Source organism: Temnothorax americanus, unplaced genomic scaffold (genome assembly GCF_048541705.1).
Source record: "Temnothorax americanus isolate GAGA-0224 unplaced genomic scaffold, ASM4854170v1 Scaffold38, whole genome shotgun sequence".
Lineage (NCBI taxonomy): Eukaryota > Metazoa > Arthropoda > Insecta > Hymenoptera > Formicidae > Temnothorax > Temnothorax americanus.
The window spans coordinates 722,472-747,500 of record NW_027509526.1 but is presented as its reverse complement, the minus strand read 5'-3'; the positions used below and the strand labels follow the sequence as shown (position 1 = coordinate 747,500).

Genomic DNA, 25,029 nt, shown 5'->3' with positions numbered 1-25,029 from the left:
TTGCGTGTTATTATGCAATCCAATATGGCACCTTCAATTATCATTTGCAAATTGACCATGCAAAAAATCATAATACCCAAATTGTTTATTCCATTTTTGCCTCAATTATGATCGATTTCCGACGATACAACTGCACACGTGCTTTTATGAAGTAAAAGCTTTCACATTTTTGGGCAATATTGCGACGATAATTCTAGTAAAATTTTAGTACTATTTAATTGAGCAGACAAGTTTCAGGTTTTCTTAATTCAAAAAAGTTTAAATTTAAATGTAGAATTTTTTTAAAAGGTATCAAATTTTGAATATTTATGGGAAGAATTATGAATGCATTTATAAAATAATTGTACAATTAGAGAGTTGTTAATGTTCGCGAACAAAATATATCAACCGTCATTATTAAAAAAATTTGAAATGTGCGTTTGCCATAAATAGATAAAAGCATTCATATTGTTTTTAAAATTATTTAAGATAATAAATTATACAAAAAATAAGAAACACTTACTTTAATAATGCAAAAATATGTTTTTTTTTTCTAGTTGGAATAAATATCTTTCTATTCCTAGTAGGATAGAGCGGGGTCAAAAGTAACGCGGGGCGAAAGTAATAACCCAAATATCTATAGTTATAGGCATAGATGCGCATGCGTCTGTTGGTTAAAGGATGAAGCTGAACAAGCTATAAGTAAGCTAAATCTATAAGCTATATCTTATAGCTATAGCTATATCTATATAGCTATAACTAACTATAGATATTTGAGTTGTTACTTTCGTCCCGCGTTACTTTTGACCCCGCTCTACCCTATATAGATCATTATCATAATATTAAATACATTTTTAAAGTTTTTGTATTATACTTTCCAACGTGAATAAAATTATTATTATTTTTTTAGTTAATATGTTTATAAGAACTTTATGTAAGAGAAAATAATGTTATCTCGCTCCGAGGTCTACTCGAGGTGAGTCATTTTTATTTTCTTATAAAATATACAAGGCAATTGTGCGACGTGTCCGGCATTTTGCTGTTTGGATGGCCGCGTTTGTATTTTACCTCTATTAAGCTGGACCCCCCACCAGCGCAAATCAAGTTCGCACTAGGTAAAAAATTTAGTGCTATTTAGGTGCTAATTAAGTGCCCTAGTCCGAATTTTGGTGCTCGAAACGTTTAGCAGGAAATCGCGTAAAAAATGGGGGGGTCCAGCTTGCCATAAAGCTGGACCCCCCCATATCAGAAAATGGTCCTACAGAGAAGATAAGTACACTATAATTTAGTGCTAATTAAGTGCTAATTAAGTGCTCTAAAAAAACGATAAAATGTTGACAGATTATAACATTTATTTAAATATACCATTATATATTGAACACAGAACCGTCGCGGTCGACACTAACACTTAAAAAGATTGCTGCATGAATATATTCGTTACTAAAATGATCGAAAACATATATTTCCCAAATCTGAGTCCATTGCTAACAGTAAAACAATTACAATAATTAACTTAGACCAGCCGTTGGCGCTGAGCACTAAGTTCCGTCATCTGATCGTCTACGAATTAGTTGCTCGCATAATTATAGTATTAAAATAATTCTCAGACATTGTACTTTAAAAGAATATCACGATTCGAATTTAGTGTTAGCAGCTTAGTGTTGAAATTAATTAATTAATCAATACAGCGCGCGCTTCGCGGATAAACTAATTAATTTCAACGCTATACAGCCAGCACTAAAATCAAATCGTGATATTTTCTTAAAGTACAATGTCTCAGGATTATTTTAAGACCATAATCACGCGAGCACCTAATTCTTTGACGATTCTGTAAGGAACTTTAGAGCGCTGCGCGCGCGCTCCATGGATAAATTAATTAATTTCAACGCTATACAACTAGCACTAAATTCGAATTGTAATATTTTCTTAAAGTACAATGTCTCAGGATTATTTTAAGACCATAATCACGCGAGCACCTAATTCTTTGACGATTCTGTAAGGAACTTTAGAGCGCCGCGTACGGGCTCCATGAGTTAATTAATTGATTTCAACCCTTTGCAGCTATCACTAAAATCGAATTGTAATATTTTTTTAAAGTACAATGTCTTAGGATTATTTTGGGACCAAAAACACGCGAGCACCTAATTCCTTGACGATTATGTAACGGATTATAGAGCGCAGCTAGCGTGCACGCTCCATGGATAAATTAATTAATTTCAACGCTATACAGCTAGCACTAAATTCGAATTGTAATATTTTCTTAAAGTACAATATCTCAGGATTATTTTAGGACCATAATCACGCGAGCACCTAATTCTTTGATGATTCTGTAAGGAACTTTAGAGCGCTGCGCGCGCGCTCCATGGATAAATTAACTAATTTCAACGCTATACAGCTAGCACTAAATTCGAATTGTAATATTTTCTTAAAGTACAATGTCTCAGGATTATTTTGGGACCAAAAACACGCGTGCACCTAATTCTTTGACGATTCTGTAACAAACTTTAGAGCGCGGCGTGCACGCTTTGCGGATAAACTAATTAATTTCAACGCTATGCATCGTCAAAGAATTAGGTGCTCGCGTGATTATGGTCTTGAAAAAATCCTGAGACATTGAACTTTAAAAAAATATCACGATTCAAATTTGCTGCTAGCTGCAAAGGGTTGAAATCAATTAATTCACTCATGGAGCGCGCGCGCAGCACCCTTCAATTCGTTACTGCATCGTCAAAGAATTAGGTGCTCGCGTGTTTTTGGCCCAAAATAATCCTAATACATTGTACTTTAAGAAAATATTACAATTCGAATTTAGTGCTAGCTGCAAAAGGTTGATATCAATTAGTTAACTCATGGAGCGCGCGCGGAGCGCCCTATAACTCGTTACAGAATCGTCAAGAAATTAGGTGCTCGCGTGATTATGGTCTTAAAATAATCCTGAGATATTGTACTTTAAGAAAATATTACAATTCGAATTTAGTGCTAGCTGTATAGCGTTGAAATTAATTAATTTATCCATGGAGCGCGCGCGCCGCGCTCTATAATTCGTTACAGAATCGTCAAAGAATTAGGTGCTCGCGTGATTATGGTCTTAAAATAATCCTGAAACATTGTACTTTAAGAAAATATCACGATTCGAATTTAGTGTTAGCTGTATAGCGTTGAAATTAATTAATTTATCCATGGAGCGTGCGCTGTATTGATTAATTAATTAATTTCAACACTAAGCTGCTAACACTAAATTCGAATCGTGATATTCTTTTAAAGTACACACAATGTCTGAGAATTATTTTAATACTATAATCATGCGAGCAACTAATTCGTAGACGATCAGATGACGGAACTTAGTGCTCAGCGCCAACGGCTGGTCTAAGTTAATTATTGTAATTGTTTTACTGTTAGCAATGAACTCAGATTTGGGAAATATATGTTTTCGATCATTATAGTAACGAATATATTCATGCAGCAATCTTTTTAAGTGTTAGTGTCGACCGCGACGGTTCTGTGTTCAATATATAATGGTATATTTAAATAAATGTTATAATCTGTCAACATTTTATCGTTTTTTTAGAGCACTTAATTAGCACTTAATTAGCACTAAATTATAGTGTACTTATCTTCTCTGTAGGACCATTTTCTGATATGGGGGGGTCCAGCTTTATGGCAAGCTGGACCCCCCCATTTTTTACGCGATTTCCTGCTAAACGGTTCGAGCACCAAAATTCGGACTAGGGCACTTAATTAGCACCTAAATAGCACTAAATTTTTTACCTAGTGCGAACTTGATTTGCGCTGGTGGGGGGTCCAGCTTAATAGAGGTTTGTATTTCTGCCGCACGTTGCAAAAGTGACCGCATATCAAAACATCCATGCATAAAATATCTAATTATGAGACAAATTTGAGTGACCGCAATGAAATTGTGAACGCGGGCGAGCGAGGTAAAACGAATGTTCGAGACGACTCCAGTATTTTAGCTTGGCTTAACCAACGCCGAGGAGAAAGTTCGTAGCTAGAAATTAGTGCGAAAGATGCACGTTACGGAAATTCAAGGAAATTACAGTTGCTTAACCGCATAAATTTCTAAAGTCCCGGGGTGCACGCGAGTAATAAATCATAATTAACGAAATTTTGCTGCGAAGAAAAATTTTTACTCGTGCAACCCAGAAAAAACTCGTAGAGAGTCCGATCTCGTTCCTCGTGTACCTATTCGTCAAGATTTAGATCTCAAAGTGGCTGAAAACAAAACATGATTTATTTACATGTTTGGTGCATAAAATGCTATAGTTCTCTAACAGCATTAATATCCTGTATATTTATAGAATATATATACTATAAGGATGTACTTAATATACTGAGAATATCCTTATAATATCTTATACTTTACAATATCCTCTGAACATTCTTAGAATATATACATTTGCTGTTAGGGTACATATCACAAAATATCATGGAATATATATATGTATATACATATATATTATATATATATATATATATATATATATATATATATATGTATATATATATATATAAAACAAATCTAATAAGCCCTATACATTTTCTTATATACTTTATTAATATATTGCATTCATATAACGAAAGAGTGAAGACTAAAATATGTAGTTTCTGCGATGGAATAAAATTGTTAATAACAATATCGCGGGATTAAACTGCGCCATTACCAAAAATATTATACGGTAAAAAGGGAGTGAGAGAGGGCACTATGTTTGTTGTTTGCAAAATTAAGTCCATCGTCATTTAGCGGCGTAATTACATAATTCATGAGAATGACCGTAGTTTGCGAAACTGACATCAAACTTTTCCAGATACATCTAATTCCGCGCGGCGCAAGAGCGTCACGTTATTCCGGCGGTTGTGTGTCACTCGAGGCTAACGCACCGCGTACTCGCAAAGTGGAACGTGCGGGGCTTAACGTCGCCATTTAACGTGCCGCGTGTTTTGCGGCGAAGTGCATAGCAATCCTTGTAGACGCGGTACTTTTAACGAAGTCAGCGAGTAATTGATCGAAAAACGCGGTGTAATTACGGTTACGTCAAGAAACACAATCGTTGAAATTGCGTTTACAGAGAAGTATAACTCTAACTGTTTTATCGCGCGCGCTGTGCTGTTGTGCTGTTGATCAGACTGTCAACTCCAACCAGATATTTAAATTGAATTAATGAATATAATACGCGTAGAAGAAATTGTAGTTTGAAATTTATTTTGCGCACTATTCAGATAACGGGTTACGCTTTACGGGTTACGCGAGTTTTCTTCGATTTTCTTTTCACAAATACATATTAATTTTTTTCTGTTCTCACCGAATTATATTGCATAAACAAAATGCAATAAAACAAATTAAATTATCTATACATTTCATGAAAGTTATTTTTTATATATGTGATACTTGAAGGCATATTTTATATAAACTGATAAAATATGAGAGAGAGGGAGGGAGAGGAAGAGCTGCGAGATAAAAGTTAAGGCGATAAAAAAATACCCTCATGCTAACTCGAAACACGGAGAATTTAGATCGCATATAGCTTCTAAATTGACTATATATGAAGTTGCACGAGTTCGCGTTCCCATGTACGCGGAAAAAAGTTGGCCGTAACTTTCACTGAAAAGTTAGCTTAAACGGCAATAGTCTTTAAATAGTTAAATGTTTAAAGTACGATATAGATTTAACGGTTTTTACTTGTTACGATGTCACGGAATTTAATAATCATGACGATATGATTGTGAAATTATTTGATACTATTTGTTTGTTGCTTCCTCATAGAGGAAACTTTGTAATAATGAAAAATTTTTTTTTCGAGATTTTGATGGAAATAGGTTTAGAATGTTCTAAAATGTCGAAAAATCATATTAGTAAAAAATGTCCGGAAGTATGTGTGTGTGTGTGTGTGTGTGTGTGTGTGTGTGTGTGTGTGTGTGTGTGTGTGTGTGTGTGTGTGTGTGTGTGTGTGTGTGCGTGCGTGCGTGCGTGCGTGCGTGCGTGCGTGCGTGTGTGTGTGTGTGTGTGTGTGTGTGTGTGTGTGTGTGTGTGTGTGTGTGTGTGTGTGTGTGTGTGTGTACGGATTTTTGTACACGCATCTACTTCTACAATTTTTTAGATACCAGTTTGAATTTCTGCACACAAATAGAGTATCATAGAAAGTATGTCCTCCTCAAATTTTATTGAAATCGGTCTACCGGTATAGATTTTATGCAGATTTTTCTTTTTTTGAAAAATGTGTTTTACGCTGCCGCTTTCTCAATATTTGAGATAGCGATTTATTTTTAATTTTATTATATTTTCCAGTCTTTTTTCTACCCCTATTTCATATATAATTGGTTAAAATTTGATTGATCAGATCTCGTATTACACACATTTGAAATTTCGAAGAATTCGTACATACATAGAAGCTTTATAAAACTTGATCTGATCAATCAAATTTTAACTAATTATATATGAAATAGGGGTAGAAAAGACTGGAAAATATAATAAAATTAAAAATAAATCGCTATCTCAAATATTGAGAAAGCGGCAGAGTAAAACACATTTTTCAAAAAATTTGCTAACAAAGCTTCCTCTATGAGGAAGCCAAAACAAATAAATACCGATAATTATACCTCGAATAAAATAACAACTTGCATACTTAGGAATTATGAGCAAGCAATGTGCAAGTTTCTACTTGCACAATTAAAAACTACGAGGAAACAATGTGCAAGTTTCTACTTGTTTTTTTGCTATTAGGTACATCTAATAATAGTGTGTGAATAATTAAAATTTTATTGTGGACAACAAAATTGACAATTGCTATAAAACATTTGATTTTTAATCTGAAGATTTTTTATCTTGATTTTTAATCTTTTATTTTGATAGTATTTATTTTAAAATTTTTATTTTTCGTTTCTACATACTTATTCCAGTTTTCACTGCCGGAACCAACGTAAAAGTATTAAAACCGTTCCGATTTTTTTTTAAATTGTCGTCGTATCTCCACGAATAAAAAAGAATTACAGAGAGCTTATATTAGAGACACGAAAGACGCGCGGATTAAGGATCGACTGTCAATGGATTTCATCCTTTCTCTGCAATTGATGCATGTGCTTCGACGTTCCACTTCAACCGAATAGCACAATGCGTTCACACTAACAAAAATATGGATTACAAATCAATAACAAGCAAAGATGAACTTGCTACGTATACGCACTCTGCCAGTATTGTCAATAAAAAAAATAAAAAAATTGTGTATTTTTATCAACTCTTGATCCATACAGAGTAGATCAAAATACATGAAACAACCGAGGAGGGTGTGATTCTATAGTTGAAAATATTGTTTTTGCATAAGACCTCGTTTTTGAAGGAAAAAAAAGAACTTTGACAGTTAATCGAGTACACGTGCGCTTGACTGATATTTGACGTAATAATTTGCTTACTATCAAAAGTTACTTATATTACTATCGATATTATCTACCGATTTCTGTCGAGCGAGCGATATGATAAAATATACTAGTAACAGAGTACACGGACGTGCACCTTGTGTTGGGAGCATATAATGGAAACGCATTTGCTGCGGTAAATTATTATCGTGAGCGATATTCTAATCTCGTTGACAGCCGGACAGGCGAGTTCAACAATATATATCTCAACTAAATAATAAATAAATATAATGTTAATTGATGCAAGAAATAAAATTATTTTTTTTCTTGTCTCACATATAAATTCACTTGTCTATTTTATGAATTAACTGATTGAATTAGTTGGTCCTGAAACAAATCATACAGAAAGTAAAACGTCAAAATCCTTTTTTTCTGAAAAGGAGGCTTTATTCGAAAAAATGTATTCTATTATTTTGACTTATTTTGTGTTGTAGAATCAGTTACTTGTTGTACCGGTTATATCATATATATATATTTTGACCTACTTCGTATAGTATATTCCTTGTGAAGTTGCTTTTGAAAGATATAAATGTATACCAATAAACCATTAAATTTTCGTAAATATAAATTGTAGTAGTTTAGAGTAAACATGGGTTAAAAATTAGACATGTATATTATACATATACTGGTAATACGAACAATTGCTAGGAAGTTTAAATAATGCTTTGTGAATACCTACGCGAGAGAAGCTTGCTTGTTCGCGGTAAATAGAGCCAACTAATCGAGATTACTAACATAATTTGTCAAAAGATGGCTGAAAGCCTCTTCTTTATTATACACGCGCAAAACTTGTCACAGTTTTGCAGCTGACATGAACTTTGAAAATAATCTTGGGAACTCAAACGCTTTCAAAGGTAATCGTCTGTTACATTTTTTTCACGAATTTAAACGAATAATAAGGCCACACTTTTTGGCCCCGTCTAAAAAACAGTATATGTATAAGCTTTTAATCGATAAACAATAAGCCACGCAGATTTGTGATCGTTTATAGCTTACAGTTTCGTCAACCGTTTATCTGGAATTGTTTTATTAAAAATACGCGGCACGTAACTTTTCGAAAATAATGAAACTTTCCCGATGGCCTTAAACTTTTATTATTTGTTTTGGCTGGTCTCTCGGGGTCTCTTTTATCCCCGTGTATCTTGCGGCAATGTGATGCTTGAGATTTAAAGTTGAACGTGAAGGGAAAACGAACAAAAAAAAAGAATGGAAGCTAGAATGGAAAAGAAATAAGCAAAGGAGAAGCGATATTGTAAGTGATGTGTACAATTTAAGTTTCGACGAAATAATAAACTCGTCTTTCTGTTGTTTGCCACTTATCGGAATATAGGTCAACTTTATTGCGACATCGTTATATCGAAGACGCATTCGCTTGCCATTGCTCACCGCGGGTCGAGATTCGCTCGCGGATTTTTTTTTATTCCCTCGCAAAGTGGGAGATCGCGCAGCGGTTTAATAACCCAGCACGTAACTGAAAGTAACGATCTCTCCTTATAAAAAGTTACTGCGAGAGGGATAATGTGCCCCATGGGTACAACGCGGCGGATGGAATTAAAGTTTCCCGCCGATCGCCAATTGAAATCACCGTTAAAATTGTTCGCCAGATAAGCGTAACGTGTCCTCCCAGTTCGCGCTACAACATTAAAAATTAAATGACATGATGCTGCGCCTGTTCATTAATTAATCTTACGTTATTAGCCTGAGAACAAGTACCTGCATGGGGTGATTTTTACATCCCAGTGTCAAAGAAGTGAAGCTCACGTCACAGTAATTTTTTTTTATTAATCGAAAATCCATACCTACTTTTTTCATTCGAAAGTTCCAAAACCTAACTCGTATAATAGAAAAAATTTAGGATCTATACATTTATAGTACAGACTTATTAAAACTTGCTGGAGTGTAGAAATCACTCCAGATGACTGTTTACGTTACAAAAATTAATAAAGTATGATAAGAGTTTTATGTTATAAATTCGAAATAATAATATGAGCTTAAATAAGGTTATGTGAGTATATATATATATATATATTATTTTAAAATTAATAATCACGCTCGTCTAAATATAAAAATAAAGGAAAAAAGGCCGATAATCGAGCAGTTATTAGGTGTTAAATCATGTAATTAATTACTGTATACAAAAGGCGGAACGTTTCAACTACACCGAGTCTTCATCAGCCGCAATGTAAAATAACATATTAGATTTAAAATTAATTAGAATAACGTAATTCGTACAACGTTGCGTTGCATCTACGAAGTCGAAGGTAAAACCGAAGATAGAATGTGGTCAGCGACATTGTATAATCAATTCCTCGTTCAAAGGCGGGAATAGATCGGGTCCAGTCCATAAGAATCGTTGTTATTAACAAGTTGTACAGTCAGAATATAAAAAGGATTGTCTGAAAGGCGATCGTATGTTACTAAAACAATTTTCGTAGATATATATCAAATCCGTTAATTAAAACTTACAAGTATTTGTCAAGACGTGGTATATGTACGATGTAATGCTCTTAAGGTAGGCGTCTCGCTACGTGCTAGTCATGTGACTGTTTGTAGATTTTCACGTTCAGAAATATATTTCAGGCAATTTTTGCTAAGAGAAAAATAATTTTATGAATTATGGTGTAAAATTTCATACGTGACAAATTATGTTACTTTTTCCAAATTATGTGATTTTTCTCATTTGACTCCGTTTTGATCAGCTGATCATGCGAGTCGTCGAGAAAGGTTACAAGTGAGGTTACATCTCCTTTTCGATTGAATTTTGACAATTACTGAGAAAGGGTTTCAAAACGCATGACATGGGTGTCAATCACTATCCAATTCGGCTAAGAAAGACGAGCCTCATAACTTGCAACTACAGTGATTAGCCAGCGGCGTTGCCAAGTCTTCCCAACTTTACCTCGACCAAAAAATGTCTGCTCGATTACCGCATTTTCACTAAAATAAACTAAAAAATTAGCAGCGAAATCTCCGGTAAACTATATATTTTATGGTTGCATCGGATTCTTCGAAATTTAATGTACAAAAACAATGTATTTTCTCACTTCATCTAATCGAAAAATGCGAAAATATGTGATTGAAACCGTGATAGAGCCTTTTTTTTCGTGCCGTCTGTATGAAGTAATGCAAAATTTGTGATTTTCAAGATCGATTTTCTAGAGTAAATAGTCGGTAAGGAGCCACAGAAAAAATCGACTGCAAAGCTGATCATATAATTTGATATAAAATCCAAAATCGAAAACTTTATCTAATACATGTCCTGACGAGACGACTACCTTAAACGTGTTATACGGTTGTCAAATGACTGCGCGGATTGTCCAACACACAAATAACAGTGTGTTGGGTGTATGTATATCGAAATTCGTTAAACTTTGTGATTGGCTAGCTCGTCAAGTATGCTGAACTATGAGTCGTCAAGAAATTCTGTGTCTGTATTAGAATTGATCCCGTTTTTTTGTTCCTTAATGTGTAACATCTTTGAAATAAGTCTCTTATAAAAATTTGGTTCGGAGTCGAGTATCGATGTATTGTCCCAATCAAAAGTGTGATTGAATTTTGTAATACGTTCGGAAATTACAGAATGCCTTGATGGATCCGTTTTGATATTGTTTTTATGTTCGTTCAACCTATAGTTCTTAATTGTCGTTTAGTTTGTCCTACGTAGGAGGCACTGCAGTCTTTACACGATATTTTGTATATTACGCATTGTTATTTAAATTGTCCGTTTTGTCTTTTTGTGCCTTGACGAGCTTGCCGAGATTGTTCAAAACTATAATACCTACACCTTACCGTATGTTCCTCGTTAAGTAAATGGGCAGCTTTGTTGGATATGTTTTTTATAAATGGGATGACAATGAATTTTTTACCCTGTGCCGTGTTATCACTATGTTGACTTACTGATTCAATTTCGTTTGTATGTTTGAGCTTACAGTTAAACAGATATTTTAATCTTAGATTGACTTTCCTAAAGATTAATTCGAGAGGATAACCGTTGTGTAGCAACATGTCAATAATTTTTTCCAAATTTTTTGTGTGGTACATGGGGTGGGATAGCAGGATAGCTCTGTCAACTAGGCCGAATATTGTACCTATCTTATGACATTCCGGGTGACCCGAGTAGTAAGGGTACTCGATTACCGGCCTTTTTTCCTTTATTTTTATATATATTTTTATTTATAAATAATAAATAAATAATAATGTATAATTATAACATATTATAATATAAAATAGAAAAAATAAGAAGTAATAAAATATTTGTTAAACATTTATTTAATGCAACATGGTTTGTTAATATATATATATATATATATATATATATATATATATAAATATGATTTTTTTTAAATATATTTATTATATTTTTTAATCCAATTAATACATGAAAAAAATTTTAGGAAGATCAAATTTTAATATAAATATTTATTTTCATTTAAAAATACTTTTTATATAACTTATATTTATACGTATAACATAGTAAACAAATACCATAAAAATACATTATTTTTAATAATTCTAGACGTGCAAACACAATATAAAAGATTTTATATGATAGCGACTAATCTTATTTTAAATTGCTATAAAATGGATATTATATAATACTTAATTTTCTTTTTTTTTTCTAATAGTAACTAGTCTTTTTACAAATTTTTAAATAATGTATGTAATTAAATAAAAAATCTACAATATAAAAGCTTTTTATTAATTGATGTCTTTATTTTTTAGGAATATTATCATAATATACCGCTTAATGTGCTTGTTTTATTTTAAAAATATGTTTTTGGTTACTCGTTACTTTTTCCAGAAAATGTTGAGTAAATCTATATATATATATATATATATATATATATATATATATATATATATTGTCCTCTAATACTAATAAATTATAGAACAATCAAAAATATACGATATGTAATTAATAACAATGACTCTTAATTGGGGTGTAAAAATTACTCCAAATAATTATTTATGCAAAAAAAATCAGACGTAGGTTAAACGTGTGTGATAGATAATTTTATTTAATGCTTTTTAATAATTGGATTTGAATTAAATTTGAGCTGTTAAATTAACTTGAAAATAATGTAGTTTACTTTGGAATTATTTTTCTACAAAGAATATTAATGATTACGCTGCTATAAATAAAATTCTTGAAAATAATATATGTGACTATCAAAATAGCTCTTCTTTTGAGCACGGTAATCAATTACAATTTTACAGTATAGCTTAAATGCTCCATTTTGTGCAATTTATATAATTTAAAAAAATGCATCCACTTTTTCAAATGCTAAGCTTTAAAATAAGGATTTTAAAACTAGCATCAGTATATAGTAGATAAGCGCTTTATATACATGCCTCATAAACTTTAGATTAGTAATTTTAGGGTTAAAGCATTAAAAAGCATAATGTCGCTCGTAGCGACAAAAAGGTGTATAGGATGTGCGATGTGCGCTAATGAATTGAGGGATCTTGCCTCGTTGCAAAATCCTAGCAAATCACTTTCTTTGATAAATGCGTCATTTATTCTTTATTATTCTGTCTCATTATAAATTCCGTTTTATTGGTTAGTCTGTATCGATTTACGCACAATTGTGTATGTACATACGCATGTGTGTTATATCTCGTGTTTAATTATGGTAATCTATATTTTGATTATAATCTCAAATCATTATTAACCATCATGGAATAAGGTTTACCGCAGATATGTAATAATAATATGCGACATAATATTCGTAAAAATTAACAATTTAGCTAACATTTATTTTAAAATTATATTTACTTATTAATAAAAGTTTCAAAATCCGTTTGTGAAAGCATTTTTATCTATAGCATATTTATTCTGTATTTATATTTTTTATATACAAGAATTGTTTTTTTAAGCTGCAGTACTTTATATAATGTACAATATTTCAGATTATTTTCAAATATTTTATTTTCTGCAAACTCGATATTGTCAGATATGTTATAATTAAACTGTGTTTCATACTTTTATTTTCCATTTTTTACACGTTTTGTGATATTTTTGCAAAAATTCATTGCAGCCACATTTTGCTATTTGGTAAGCAAAGTTCTTCAATTCTTCATCCTTCCAACTTAAAATATATTTGCAATTTATATATCATTGAGAAGAAGAAAAGGAGTTGTCGATATTGCTTAGATGACATTATTTATGTCTGATATCTCGTGTTCAAACGTTTTAATATTTTTAAGATACCTATACATATACTTATTTTGTTATATCGATTTTATACATGAAATAATCTGAATTTTTCTTTATGTGCATCTCATTGTGCATAAAACAGTATATAATTAATATCGCCCTGATAAAACATATAAATATTTTTGGTATATTTTGGTATATTTTTGGTATATACATGAGATTAGAAAGGATTATATTTTTTCTATAAAGAAGAAGTTATTTAATTTTTAGATGTATTAAATATTTAAATGTTACATTTCAGTCGCTTCCATATAATATAAAAAGTACACACCATATGTACACTACGATGTACATGCATATACATACAAAATAGTTATAATCTCTTGAACTTCCCAGGTATATAATGAACAAATCTAAAGTTCTTTGTTTTTATAGACACGCATGTGCGCCAAAAGTTTTTGTCCGAATCTTAACATTTTGCATCTTTTATACATTGAAAGAAACTCATATTCTTTTTCTACTAACCCCAGAAACAAATTGTATATTATAAATATATTTGAATATATTTTTAGCGCACATTTTATATGTATTGAATTGCATTATATTGTCGAATATCTTTATATTAGACATTTTTTGTACAAAATAATTATAAAATGTAGATGTATTTAAAAAATAAATAGACTAGGTTAACGGCCAATGACGAGCAGCAAGGATGTTGAAAATTAAAATTATGTATTATTAACCATTAAAATGGGGACGTTTCGGCAACACACCGTGCCTTCCTCAGCCAAAATTTAATTACATTAAATAAACAAAATAGTCATGAATCGTACATTTCTACATCCAAATAAATACGGTAACAATATATAAAGTTGCAATCAATATACAAACGGTTTTTAGTCAGAAGATGAGTAAACGAATATAATTTTGATATTGTTAAATACGTAAAAACGGAATTGAAACACATTAAAAAACTTGTTAAAATACACGAGCCTGTTTTTCTTTATTTATTATTTAAAAAATAAATATCTCTCAGACCCTAGCTGTATTATAGAATTTATTATTGTTGTTATATAACTAACAAAAGAACTTCGCAAACTCGAGAATTCTGATTTTGATGAAACTTTACACACATGTAAGGGGGGAAGAAAGAGAATTTAGAATGTTCAGTCACGGGTCAAAAACGATTCTGAGGATTCTGGAGGATGAAACTATTCCTCGTATATAAAACAGCTTTTTGCTTTTCTTGATATATTTCGAAAAATATATTCGAGATATGTTTTATACAAAAGTTTCACAATAAAAACATTTCTATTTAACCACATTAATATTTTTAAAAAATATTTTTTTTCGAAGTATAGGTTCCAATGAAAGTACATGAATATAGAAAACGGGCTAACTAAGTCAAGAGGTTGGAAAATATGTAAAATAAAAATAAAAATAAAAACTTTCGCGCATTTTTTACCGTGCTTGGTTCTTAGTTACAGCCCGTTTTCTATATTCGTGTAATTTTTTTTAAATTTAAACATTCACCATAAAAGAGGAACGGGCTAATTGAGAGTCGGGCGCAGTAAGCGATGCGCAATTTTTTTTTTTATTATATTTTATTATTTTCTTATCTAGTATTGGGCCATCTTCAGCAAATAGTCGACGGTTTCATAACCGTATTTCATAACCGACGACTGTTTGCTGAAGATGGTCCAATACGAGGACCAAAACGTACGAGAAAATAACAAACTATTAATCAAGAAAAATTTGCATCGTTTTATTCTTTTCTACTTGGTGATTTTCAATAACAGTCTTTTACTACAATTTTTGATTTAACCAGTCTTACCATAAAACTTTTGTATACAATATTTTTTGATATTTCGAATACTTTTCGAGATATATCGAGAAAAACAAACAACCGCTCTACATATGAATAAGGGTACTCCTTAGAATCGTTTTTGGGCCGCAACTGAGAATTTCTTAATTCGTCTATTTACTTCCCGCTACATGTGTGATGTGTGTAAAGTTTCATTAAAATTAGAATTTTCGGATTTGTGAGGTTTTCTTGTAAAAAACATTAAAAAGTTTAATTACTTTATTACATTTTGAAACAACATTTTTCTATGATTTTTTACTTACAAAATTAAAATAACATTATCATATATTCGTAATTATTCTTCATAGAATTTTTAGAAAATGCTTCCAATAAAAATTTTTCCAATATTAGGAAAATACTATGCTGTATTGATATAGGTATTAATTATGTAGATCAGGTAAATTTTTAAAAATTGTTAGCTTAAATTTGTAACTCAATCTATATGTTAATTAGACGCTACTTTACTACGATAAAGAAGTTACTTGGCTTACATAGTTTCTTTACACTATCGACCAGTCTTTCACGAATTTATTGGTACACTTGTGAAAAACTCGATATCGATAATGGTGTTATCATTATTCCTGCCTTCTTGGTCATGAGCATAAAAAAAACTTTATCAGAAGTAGCGGTGACGGACGAGGTCGCGGCTTGAAAAGGACAAATTCTTTAACACAATTTTAAAAATATTTTCGGGCAACCGAGCGGGTTGCAGGTCACCGAATGCACTTTCATCTCGAGTGAAAAACGGGTCAAGAAAGACTAGCAAGTTATATCAAAAGACACAGGCACAAAGCTAATATCTCGAATGCATATCGTGCTCGTGCCTCCGGCGGAGCAAGCGGCAACGTTTCTAGGAAATTGCTAACGGAAATTTTATCGTCACGAAATGAGAACAATATTCTCAGACATCGCTGCGGAACTGGAATAAGAGCGTTCGTATGCCGAAATGTGTAGACCTCGTCTTATATAACTATAAACGTGTGTTGTGTAATTAATTACACATTTCATAAATTTATAATCACGCACCGTCGAGAAGCGATCGCGGCAGGAAACCATGCAAATCCTTGAGCAATTAATCAATGGTAATTAATGCTTTGGCTCTGTAGTTCCAAACTTTGACACCCGATATTTTGACTTGAATTTTACATGGGTAATTAGGAGGATTTTAAGGGATTCTACCGCTAAAGTTTAAGTTACAATTTATTGATTGTTATCAAAAATATTTAATTTTGTATTTCCAAGAAGACATTACATATATTTGTATTGTTTTAGGCAGAGAGGAACAACTTAAATCAGGTTGTAATAACTTCCGACATATCTCGCATTTTTTTCCACATTCTTACACCGATTTCTTTCTCGTACCTTTTCTATATTTTACGTCGGAAGTTGGCGTGGCTCCAAAAGCTTCTCAGCTTCTACATTTAAACTTTTTACATTTGGTAACCTTTTTTACAAATTTCATGGCATTTCAGCTCAGATGTCAGCTTTGAAGCTATCATTTTCCTCAACTTTCCATTCGTCTGGAATAACGGCGAGGCCGAGCCGCGCCGCGCCGCACGAATGCGCGTGATCGTTAACGGCGTAGTCTGTCAACAAAGGTCGCCGACCAGGCGCGCGGCCTTCCTCATGAGCATCTTCTAACGAATTCACCCCCGCCGATTATGCCGCCGCGCCTGTAAGCGCCGGCTCTGAAAAATAGACATTAAATCAAAGCAGTCGTTACGAGGTCGAACGAGGTTTAACGGTTGCCCGCTCAAAGCCTCGACGCCGCGCGTCGTAGGGATTCTCGTTAAGAAGCTTTTCCCCTGCACTTTAACCACCCTCGCGCCACGATCGCCCCCTGCACAAACATTTGTACGCGTAGGATATAGATTTTTTACTTGTCTTCTTTTAGCGGCGCCAAAATAGATGACGGCCTTGCGGGAATCCGCGTGATATGGACGGATAATCATGGCATGCATCTCTCGCGCTTCCTGCTTCTCTCTCTCTCTCTCTTTCTCTCTCTCTCTTTCTCTCTTTAACCATCGGGAAAAATAAAATTATTCCGACAAGATGACGCATCCAATGTAACGTAGCCACAAGCGCCATGCATGACCGGCAACATATTCCGTAAGTTTTCATGCGGATGAAAAGTGATGCATACGGTGGAAAGTACTTTTTAACCGTGTCTGAAGGGTATCTTCAGCGCAGTGAAACGTTTGCACGCCAGGGTTTGATAGGCAAAATAACGCGGATACGAAATACAACGTGGAAAAAAATTCTTTTGCAATACTTGTTTCCAGTTCAAATGATACAAATACACAAATAAAATGCATAGAATGTTATGTGTGATAACTATAACAACGTGGATAAACTCGTGAATAAAAACATGTAAAATTAAACGTATATTATTAAAATTAATAAAATATAGTATGTGCACACTATATGTATCATGTTTTAATATTTTTATTTAATAAAAATATTAAAATTTAATAAAAAACTGTAATAAATGTTTTGCTGAATGTATAACATTTGTTTTACTGTAACCATGATTAAGATATGTGTGATAACATATCTCAATATTTATAATTGCATCATGCAGAAATATATTATTTTGTTAAATATTTTTTTATGAATAAAAATAAAAATTTTGCGACATAAAAAATTATGAAAATTTTATGTTCTTTATAATTGCATCATATATAAAAAAATACAAGTATTCATATAAATATCTGGAGTAAAGTGAATTGTTATACATATATTTAGTTTCTCTCAAAAATGTTATTAATATTTTCTCTGTTTGTGTAAATGTGTTAATTAAAATTTAAAACATTGTAGTCAATTATTGTTAAAACATTGATATCAATTTATTTCAAGAGGAGAATTATTGATTTTTTTTCAGTTCAATGTATACCTTTAGAAAATTTTTTAAACAGATTCTATATTTATGAATCATCTTTTAAATTGTTCGGAAATGCTGTATTATAAATACCTTTGATTTACTGGTTTATTTGAACGCTGCTGCGAAGGCTATTAGTAATAGGTCATTTAGTAATTAAATTAAATTTTATAGCTGCAGCTAGGGAGCGCAAACGTTTTAAAAGTGAAATATGAAACTGGGTGTTTGACTCATATTCATGCGCAGGCGAGCTCATATTCTAAGGAAGTTCGACTTAATAAAGGCCATCGTGATTTAATGCCAATTTCTCGTGCATCTAACGGTGGTTACCTCGAGGATAGTCGAGAAACTCCGGTGCCGAAAACTCGTTTTAACATCTGCGATAAGGAACTGAATTCGTTACATTGCATAGAAAATTGTTGATAATGGTGAATGATCGATATTAAGATTATTGTTCTGAGTTGAAAAATATCTATATTCCGAGCCATTTATCAGTCTCTAAAAAATACAGTTATATGAAGCTGAAACTTAATAGAAGAGATGAAATATAATACAGTAAACATAATGAAAAATGCTTAGATAAAAATTTACAACGGTCCTTGTTTACAAATATCAAACTATAAATTCTATGAATTATATATTTATGCAACCGTAAATTTTATTTACGGTTGCATGAATTTAATTCATGCACCAATTGTTGGTTATTAATTAATAATTTCTTGCATTAGTTATGTAGTTTACTCGAATTAAGCTGACATTAAATAAGGCAAATTTAGTTTATTTAAATAGTTTTTTTACAGTGTATATACTTTAATGTTTATTTAATATTGTTACTGTAATATATATACTACAGCTTTGTATAAACCTTTTTTATTCGCGAATCAACAAATCCACGCATTTTTTTAAAAACTATCTACAGACCATCGAAAGTTTGATTGTGAAACTAATAATTTATAATTAATTTGTTTCAGAATATCCTGTAGCAGTGACGGCGGAAATAGTCGATGTTAACATGAACTCGTTGGACGGCACGACAGGAAAGCCATTAGATGTCGATCTGCCACCAACTCTGCCGATGACCTTCGGCACGGAAAATTCAACATCGGTTTTGGCGCAATCAGGATCCACAGCCCTGATGCCCTGTGTTGTCCACAATCTAGGAGAGGGCACGGTAAGGGCTTATTGAAACATGTAATTCGTTGATTGATGCATATGAAATTGGTATACAATTAAATACGCGTGGGCAACATTCCATTGTTTATTATCCTGCAAATAAAATAAAATCTGTCATATTATATACATATATATACAAATATAAAATATAAAAATATAGATATATCTATATATAATTAAAATTTATTTAATTATGTATATAGTAGATATATTTATAATGTATGTAGTACCTACATATATAAAATGTAATTATAGAATCGGATTAAATATTTACATTTTTTATTTGTTCCTCTAGAAAAATAAAGATTTCTTGATTTTTTGTTTCGTTAATGCTGCACGTGCTAATCGAGTTGTCGAATAGATAGGGCACAACCATATGGCCACCAATATTCTGTAATTAGCACTAACGAGCTTTCTCTGTAACTGGTATTGGCGTCACGGAGCTATATTCATTAATTATACCCGATTTTGTGATAATCAGTGTCATCACATACGATAGAAAATCAAATTTTTGTTCAAAGCATGAATAATATGAGTGTTAACTAATGAAAATAGATGAAATACCGTAACTGTTAACTGGTAGCATTTAATTTAATATAGTAAGTTTGCAGGCAATAGAAATAAATTTATGGTGAATTACACTAGCAGTAAGAGCGTTTCATTTTCCACGTAAATTGTTGATTATTTACTTGAATATAATATTAGGTTTTATAGGCGCTTTGGACTTTCTCACTTTACGTGAAAGTATTGCGAAAGTGCCAGTCGTCAACATCGATAGAATGGAATAGTTGGGGCGGATATCAGTATAGCCAAGCGTCGATATTGATGTAAAGTCGTGGCGACACAGAATCACAATTGGGTCAATAGTGATGCACTGTGGTAAATTCAATATCGACGATAAAACGAACATTATCCTCGATGCTTTGCACTGACACAAATCGCGAATTTTTTTTTTTTTTTTTTGAAAGTTCTTAAGGGAAGTCCCAAAGCCGTTTGTGATACGGACTTTTTAAAAATACTAGGAACCCCTTAACGCCGTGTAATTAATAAAAGAATGTAAGACCGCTGTCAACAATATCAGAATTCCGTAAACCCTTTGAATAAGGTCCACCCGATATAGATTGTTTCACCGCGCGCCATTGCACGTTCCTTTCTTAGTTGATCCCGAGACAAAGTAGCGTTACGCTTATTTGCACCTTAATTAGGTAGGTATGCAGGACGAACCGGAGCGACGGAGCAACGTCCTCACAATTGTACAAAGTAAAAGCATTAGTGTCATCTAATTTTCGGCACGACGAGATAACAGCGGGAATAAACAAGATTTTGTCAGTCCGGGGAAATTTTCAGCTTCACCGCTCCTTTTCACGAATCTTAATAGCGGAATGACAATTTTCTTTAGAATCGTTGCGATAGCACCGGGTAAATCACTTTGCCCGGTTTTGCAGATAAGAAAGATACGTATACAACGAACAGTAGTTTTTTCGGAGTGATAGTTTATACAGAAAATTAAATATACATTTTTTTGTGCCGAGATGATGGTACACGTATATATGTATAAGTTGTGACTTTTATTAATGCTGGAATATACATTTTATGTAACACGTGCGCATGGAAAGTGGTCCATTGCGCACGCTACGCGTGCGTGATAGACCACTTTCCACGCACTTGCAACATAAAATAGGGTGTGCAAGTCGTGCGTAAAGATGAAAATTCCCGGGTGCGGAGTTGACGCACGAGCCGAAGGCGAGTAATCGTGAAGGCGATAGTAATCCTGCTCAGTACGAGAGGAACCGCAGGTTCGGACATTTGGTTCACGCACTCGGTCAAGCGGCCGGTGGTGCGAAGCTACCATACGTGGGATTATGCCTGAACGCCTCTAAGGCCGTATCCTCTCTAGTCAAAGGTGGCAATGATATCTCTAGGAGTCTCGCCTTCGGCTCGTGCGTCAACTCCGCACCCGGGAATTTTCATCTTACAGCATTTGTTGCACAAATAACTATTCTGTCCTTTTGCTCTTTCATATTGTTCTTTGATATTGTATATTTAATTATCTTTCCAATGTATGTTATTTTTAAAAATTAAACAAAATGGGACACATTTTATTACATAATGTAACGTTTAAATATATAATGTAACTGATTAAATTAATTTTAACTACTTGCTCAAATGTAGCTTTTATTTCTTCGCAATATTACATTTATGCAAAAATTAATAGACGTAATGCTACTCAAGTCGCATTAAATATTTATATATTTGTGTGAAATATTTCGTATAATACCTTGTATTGTACAATTTGTATGCGTTAGACGCCACTTTGTACCTAAATCGAGTCGCTTATTTGGCAAGTTGTGTAAGTCTAGTTTTGAAACATCATGAATTTCAATGAGACGCGAATATGAACCGACACGTGACGCGCGCCGATCATAGCTGGGTTTTCGAAACTGAAGTCATACCATTTTCGAAATGGATTGGTAACACTCGGGATGTCGATACGCCATTAGATAACACGCTGATATATGCGAGACGTAACGAGATTGCGCGAAATAATAAAACAGACCCGAATGCATTTAGTACAATTTAACGCAGCACGCGCATAAAATTCCGCGGTGTAATCTCGCCTCTTCTCGGAAGAACGCAATTCGTGGCGAGAGAATTAATGCGGCGATTACAAGTTTAAAGCGCTGTTTAATTAATCCGATGTTTTCACAACTGCGTTCACAACTGCTTTTCTTATATGCGCGGGCGGCGTCGCGACTTTACGATGTACCTATCCTCTACGTAGAGCGCGCGGCCGCGCGAGAATTCCTCTCTACTCTCGTGGTTAACGTTGTTATCAAATTTGTTTTCTTTGTTTACCGCACGATAACTTTGCTCGCGCGTGTATCAACGCAAAAGTTTTTCCTCGCGGAGGAAAGCGGCGACGCCGCCGCGGATTTACGTGTCCCGTGTCCGCGCACCGAGATCGTCCAGAGAATAGAAAAATCCTTCGCGCGTGGAAAACGCGCGAATACAATCGGGAAGTCTCTGTTATTAAAACACCGAAAGCACCACCAATGTTGTTTCAGCAGGATGGATGTCAGCGTACAGCCTGTCATAACTTAATACAACTGGCATTTGCCCGCCGCAATGTTGCGCTGATTTAACATGCGACGCAAACACGGAGCAATACAATCAAATAGAGTTTAATGAACCATTTAATGAACCTATTGCTTGTTCAACTTCATTTACCACTACACATGCACGCGTCAAAGTTAGATAACACGACGTAGAGTATTAATTATCAACTATGTATAGTCGCCAATTTATCGATCCATAAAATTTAATACAAAACCTCGCCAACATAAAGCTCGCTATATTCAAAACGTTTCTGCTCGTATAAAAAGAATAATTATATTTCACCTTTTATTGTCGCAGATTTTTATCTTTGCTGCACATAATTTATTATGAACTAAAAAATGGATATTTTTAAATCATTAACTATATTCTATGCACAAACTTTATTTTATGACAATTCTTTCTCATAGTTTTACGGATTTAATAAGATTCTTGATTTCCTAGAAGGATGCTTTAAAAAAGCATCGGTGTCGCGCGGAAGAATGCAATCCACTTTCGTGTACGACGTTTGACCATTTCCAGAATCTCAAGAATTTAATTAATTAATTTGCAGCGTTCTCATGGTTGGATCTTATTAGAAATAGTTCCTTTTGCTTTCTAAGGGAAGATGTAGTTACAGAGCTAGGCGCAAATTGCCGCGCGACCGAAATTCCAAACTGCAATATATTGCATTAACGCAACGATAAAGAGTGACTCCAAAATCAGTGGTTTTTGCGCCTATTTTTGGTCCCGCGATATTGAAACTGAATTGTGTATCAAATGATACCTTATGACAAGACATCAATCATAAAAAATTTTTAAGTTGAGGTGAGAGTTGATTCCAGAGATATGGGAAGTCAAAATAGTCAAAATTCATTAACTCTTCAGCTCGTACGCTTTAAAGCACGAATTTTTCTTTCAGTCCGATAATTTAAAACTTCGTACCCGAGGGTTTTGCTAGCTGCTGACAATAAATTTGAAATCAGCGTCATTTAATTAATTCCATTTTCGCGGCGTTTTACTCTCTATTATTATGTATTCGCGGCGTCACATATATGTAAGTATCGTAAATGGCGATGCTGTTACACGCGAATAACGTGAAAAATGGCGCGTAAATATTTCTCCACTCTTCTAATTCGGGAGGATGTCCGAGTGAAGTTCTTTGGAGCTTACGTACGTCGAGAAGATACCTTAAAGAAAAATATATTGGAGTGTTTCATAAGTAAAGACAAATAACGGTCGAAACTGGTGTTTACATAGTATCAAAATTTCCGACGCGAAAGAGATAAATCCGAGATGCATTTGTTACAAAACGGAATTAAATATATACTTTTTGGCGTTTTCCATGTTTCGTGTTAGTTATTAATTATTAACACATTGCGGATGGATAACGAGATATTTCGCGTTTCGTATTCCATCGTGACGAGATATCTCGCATTTTTTATTTATTAATCTAGAACAGTTATTACTCAGTAACATAACAGTGATTTTTAACTGCAAACCATAAGTAACTTAACCCTTTGACTGTCGATGACGCGAAAGAAAAAAACTGGCAGGACTCTTTATGACAGAAAAATCAGCACATTCAAAAAAAGATACTTTTAACGGAACAATTAGAACAAGGCTCTATATACTTTTGAGGTCGCTAAATTCAAATTTGAAATCAAAATTGCGAAATTAAAAATAGCAGATCTAATATAATAAACCAAAAATGCAAAAAATTGTTTGATTTGCATAAAAATTTATATTAAAAACTGCTGATTTCAAATTAAAAATGAAAATTTAAGAATTTAAAATGGCAAATTTAATATAATGAGCAAAAATACTCAAAATATGGTTTAATTGTATAAAAAGTTTTGAGGGGTTTTTGAAGCTGATTTTCTGTTTTTAAAATTAAAATTTGTTAATATAACGGTCAAAAAGTTTAAAATATCACTCGGTTTGCATAAAAATTAATTTATAAAAATTTTTATAAAATTTTCCGCTATTTAAATTTTAAACTTTTTACCTCAAATTTAGATTGATTCGGCGACTCAAAAAACTCCTAGAAAACACCTTTTTTATAGTTGCATTAACTCTTTTGTTAAAAGCATTTTTGTCCGTATATATTTTTTTCACCTAACAGCCAAGCTTAAAAATATTTGACGCAAAAAATGATTTACTGGATATAGTTAGTACCTAATAAAATGTCTGGTTCGCAATGTGTTGAAAATGTGTAAATCAACACTGAGAAAAAAAAATTTATTTAGATTGTAGCCAAGAGTGTTTATTTACTTAATATAATACCTACACATATATATATATATATATATATATATATTTATTTATTTAGAATTAGGTAAATATTTTTATTTAAATTAAGTAAAAATAATTAATTCTAAATAAAAAAAAAATATGTGAATTATATTAAATAAATAATTATGCTCTTGGCAACAATCTAAATAAATAATTTTTTTGATC

The 25,029-nt window shown here is 32.8% G+C and overlaps 1 protein-coding gene across 3 annotated transcripts in view; it reads left to right on the top strand.

Moving 5' to 3' along the window:
• The window catches only part of LOC143902166 (lachesin), a 188,910-nt gene that overhangs the window by 88,741 nt on the left and 75,140 nt on the right, over positions 1 to 25,029 (top strand). For all 3 annotated transcript variants that reach the window (XM_077414864.1, XM_077414862.1, XM_077414863.1), the window contains exon 2: positions 19,275 to 19,474. In XM_077414864.1, the coding sequence (XP_077270990.1) occupies positions 19,316 to 19,474 (159 nt within the window). In that variant the 5' untranslated portion in view covers positions 19,275 to 19,315. The remainder of the gene's footprint in view (positions 1 to 19,274; positions 19,475 to 25,029) is intronic.